At 41.1% G+C, this 4824-nt stretch overlaps 1 protein-coding gene across 1 annotated transcript in view; it reads right to left on the bottom strand.

Annotated features, from left to right (window-relative positions):
* Window positions 1–3177, bottom strand: part of pitpnm3 (PITPNM family member 3) — a gene marked incomplete at its 3' end in the record, with an annotated part of 41242 nt that extends 38065 nt beyond the window's left edge. Inside the window, exon 1 of the mRNA XM_083886303.1 lies at window positions 3067–3177. Within this exon, the coding sequence (XP_083742429.1) occupies window positions 3067–3169 (103 nt within the window). The 5' untranslated portion in view covers window positions 3170–3177. The remainder of the gene's footprint in view (window positions 1–3066) is intronic.
* Window positions 3178–4824: the final 1647 nt, after the last annotated feature.

The following is a 4824-nucleotide window of genomic DNA, read 5'->3' as shown; positions in this document are numbered from 1 at the left end:
AATGATATATTTCCTCTGCAGATGCAGACGCCATCTTTGTTGAAAAAAATCAGCCGTCTCACTGAATTCTCAAAGCATCATGGGTAATTTCATCTTCCACTTTTTAAGCCCGTTTTAAGCCATGTGAACACACACACACACACATTCTTGTACTTGCTGCATACTGAGGACCGGGTAAAAGAGCTGACAAAGTGAGGACCAGCATTTCCACTTAGAAAAATCAACACCATTACAAATATCTACTTCACGAATGACATCTACTAAAATTTGACCCAAAATGTTTGGTCCAAAATTTAAAAAAAAATATTGACCCAAAATTTGAAAAAAAAATTGACCCAAAATGTTTGGTCCAAAATTTGGGGAAAAAAATTGACAAACAAATTTATGCAAATTTTTTGGTCCAAAATTTGAAAAAAGAATTGACAAAAAAATTGATGCAAAATTTTTGGTCCAAAATTTGAAAAAAAATTGATGCAAAATGTTTGGTCCAAAATTTGAAAAAAAAGTCATACTATATACTATGTCGTCCAAAATTTGAATTATTATTTTTTTTTTTGACAAACAGAGTATAGCATGTTATAGCAATCTAAGGAAGTGATTTCAATGAAAACAAAGTGAGGACCGACCAAAATGTCCTCACTCCGTAAAAATGTCCTCACTTTGTTGGTTAAAAACCCTCACTGGTCCTCAGTATGCCACAAGTACAAGAACACACACACACACACACACACACAGTGAATCAGAACAGAATCAGTTTCACGCTGACAAACATTGATCTGATATTGGAGTAAAATCATATTTATGTGACTTCAGCTCAGTGAAAACAGCTTCCTGTGGTTTATCCTCTGTTTATCTCTTTTCTTCTTTTCTTCTTTTCTTCTCCTGCAGCAGATTTGTTGTTAACACCAGATTCTCTCTTTTCATCTCTCAGACGTCTGAGTCAGGTCGATACGAGCTTTACTGAGGCTTAGTGGACTTTAGTGAACTCTCACACTGTCCTGATCCTGATCCTGATCCTGATCCTGATCCTGAGTCTGATCCTGAGTCTAAATCTGAGTCTGATCCTGAGTCTGATCCTGAATCTGATCCTGAGTCTGAGTCTAAATCTGATCCTGAGTCTGATCCTGAATCTGATCCTGAATCTGATCCTGAGTCTGAGTCTAAATCTGATCCTGAGTCTGTGTGACTGTGATGATTTTACTAATTAATGTGATCTTTGTCTTCTTCTTCTGTTCATTTTAATACGTTTGTCCTCAGACGACAGGAAACAGACAAAAAACGCCTTAAACACAAGGACAATTCTCACACATTTACGAGAGTTTTAAATATAGTTTTTCTTAAAACAGGAACATTTGAATCATTTGAGTAAATATTGATGTTGTTTCTTATTCAGCTGTTGTTGTGACGTTTGTGTTGTTGTGTCACATGTTTCCAGCTCATTTGGACCAATGTTGTGTCGTGACCTGGTGAACAGCTCGTCTGTGACCTCTGACCTCTGACCTCTGACACAGAACACCAACATGAACATGTTCATCCATCTGTTCACTCCTACACACACACACACACACACACACACACACACACACACACACACACACACACACACACACACACACACACACACACACACACACACACACACACACACACACACACACACACACACACACACAGCCTCTCAGGAGACGACAGCGTCTGCATCACAAACCTGCTGACGCTCACTATACATTCACACACATGCTCTGACAATCTGCTGCACACAAACACAGCTGCTGCTGCTCGTCATCTACACCAAAACACACACACACACACACACACACATTCTTGTACTTGCTGCATACTGAGCACCGGGTTGCTGACAAAGTGAGGACCAGCATTTCCACTTTATAAATCAACACAATCACAAATATCTACTTCATGAATGACATCTATAAAGAACCACTGGGTGCAGTACCATAACATGTCTGCAGGTGGAGCCCCAGAGCAAAACGTGTGTGAAACACCAGGACTGGAAAACAGGGTTTTTGTGCCAAATTGAGGACCTGTGTTAAAAACATATAGCATAAAGCATGTTTACACAAACATGCTATATGCTATATGTTATGCTATATGACGATGTGAACCTTCACCATGACAACGTGAACCTTCACGATGACGCAAGAGACTGCCTGCCAAATAATGAGCTATTCTATACATCCACCACAAGACTGGCTGCTAAATAATGAGCTATTCTAAACATCAACCGAAAGACTGGCTGCTAAATAATGAGCTATTCTATACATCTGTCAATAGACTGGCTGCCAAATAATGAGCTATTCTATACATCCACCAAAACTGGCTGCTAAATAATGAGCTATTGTAAACATCAACCGAAAGACTGGCTGCTAAATAATGAGCTATTCTATACATCTGTCAATAGACTGGCTGCCAAATAATGAGCTATTCTATACATCCACCTAGAGACTGGTGAAAATATCATTTTGTCATGTATTTTTTTAATCAACATATACAATATTTAGTCTATTTGACAAATGTATTTGATATAATAAATATGAAGATTATCAATGCAACAGCCTTTGAAACCAGGAGAAATCAAAGATATTTTATTATGATACGACGACTTTCAAAACCTAAGAGCAGATCTTGTCTCAGGTCATCATGTATAGATAAAACATGTATATATATATATACACACATATGTATATATATGTATGTATATATATATAGATAGATAGATAGATGGATATAAACATCTATCTATCTATCTATCTATCTATCTATCTATCTATCTATCTATCTATCTATCTATCTATAGATAGATATATAGTCCAGTCACAGCTTGAGCATTAGTTAGTGTCACATGGTCTCAGATAGTTCATCTCACTCTGAGTAATCGTGGATTTAAACACACGCTTCATTCCATTTACAGTCCACTCACCATCATCATTATCAGCTGGATAATTCACACTATCATTAGCAATAATTTACACCTTTATTATGGACGGCTGAGTGTGTGTGTGTGTGTGTGTGTGTGTGTGTGTGTGTGTGTGTGTGTGTGTGTCGTACCATGTGACTGGTCCTCCATGTGTCCCAGCGTTTCGATCTGCTCCACCAGGTCATTCGAGTTCCACTGACTCATCCCCAGCAGCATGGCACTCTTACCCTCCATCACATCTGCTGACAGACACACACACACACACACACACACACACGCACGCACACACACACACACACACACACACACACACACACACACACAGGAGAGTATGTCAGTCAGTGTGTTTCTTTGAGCTCAGACTCTCTTCAGTTTGGATGTGTTTTGCAGACGTGACCTGGTCTCAGGTGTTGGTTTGGTGACACAAGGTGAAGATGACTCACAGAGCAGATAAACAACAACAACAACAACAACAACAACAAACAACAACAACAGTGGAGCCAGAAACATCTTTGCTGTGCTTCTCTCTCTCTCTACATATTTGTGTTATTTCTGTGTGTGTGTGTGTGACAGGTAAAGGCTGCTGCTTCTTCACACCTGAGATTCATCACAACACTGAATCCTGCTCTTGTTTCCTGGAGACGATCTCAGACGACACAGAGAAAGACTTTGACTGACAACGTGGAAAAAACTTGTTTATCAGTCGCAAAGCAGACACATTTTTGACCCAACCTACCAACCACCTACCTACATATCTACACACCTACCTCTTCAACTCTACCAACCTACCCATGTCTCTATCTACCACCTACATCTCTATATACCTACCTAACAACCTACCTATGTCTCTACCAACCAACCTACCACCTACCTACCTACCTATCTATCTACCTTCCTACCTAACAACCTACCTATGTCTCTACCAACCAACCTACCTACCACCTACCTATCTACCTACCTAGCTACATCTCTACCTACCTAACAACTTACCCTAACCCTACCTACCGACCAACTACCTAACTACCTATCTTCCAACCTACCCATGTCTCTACCTACCTACCTACCTACCTACCTACCTACCTACCTACCTACCTACCTACCTACCTACCTACCTACCTACCTACCTACCTAACTAGATCTCTACCTATCTACCTTTCAACCTACCTAGATCTCTACCTACCTACCGACCTAGATCTCTACCTACCGACCTAGATCTCTACCTACCTACTTAACTAGATCTCTGACCTCATATGACCTCAGGTGACCTCAGGTGACCTCAGATGACCTCAGACGACCTCAGGTGACCTCAGGTGACCACAGGTGACTTCAGGTGACCTCAGACCACCTCAGGTGACCTCAGGTGACCTCAGATGACCTCAGGTGACCTCAGACAACCTCAGATGACCTCAGGTGACCTCAGGTGACCTCAGATGACCTCAGATGACCTCATATGACCTCAGGTGACCTCAGGTGACCTCAGATGACCTCAGATGACCTCAGACGACCTCAGGTGACCTCAGGTGACCACAGGTGACTTCAGGTGACCTCAGACCACCTCAGGTGACCTCAGGTGACTTCAGGTGACCTCAGATGACCTCAGGTGACTTCAGGTGACCTCAGGTGACTTCAGGTGACCTCAGGTGACTTCAGGTGACCTCCACCTGTACATTCTGCTTCTTCACCTCCACATTTCCTCGTCTACGTGATTAAACTTTTCTTTTCCTGGTTTGATTTTGGGGCTGATTCAGTTTCCTGTGAAGAATCAGACGGATGAAGAAACAGAACATGTTTTTCTTTACTCCACAAAGTGACGACTAAGCTTTTAATCCACAGCTCAGAGCACTTAATTTAATCTAATGTCATCCTGTCTGTGTCACTTTGATTGGTTT

Source organism: Microchirus variegatus (assembly GCF_963457635.1).
Source record: "Microchirus variegatus genome assembly, chromosome: 3".
Taxonomy (NCBI): Eukaryota; Metazoa; Chordata; class Actinopteri; order Pleuronectiformes; family Soleidae; genus Microchirus; species Microchirus variegatus.
This window is presented reverse-complemented; position numbering and strand designations above follow the sequence as displayed.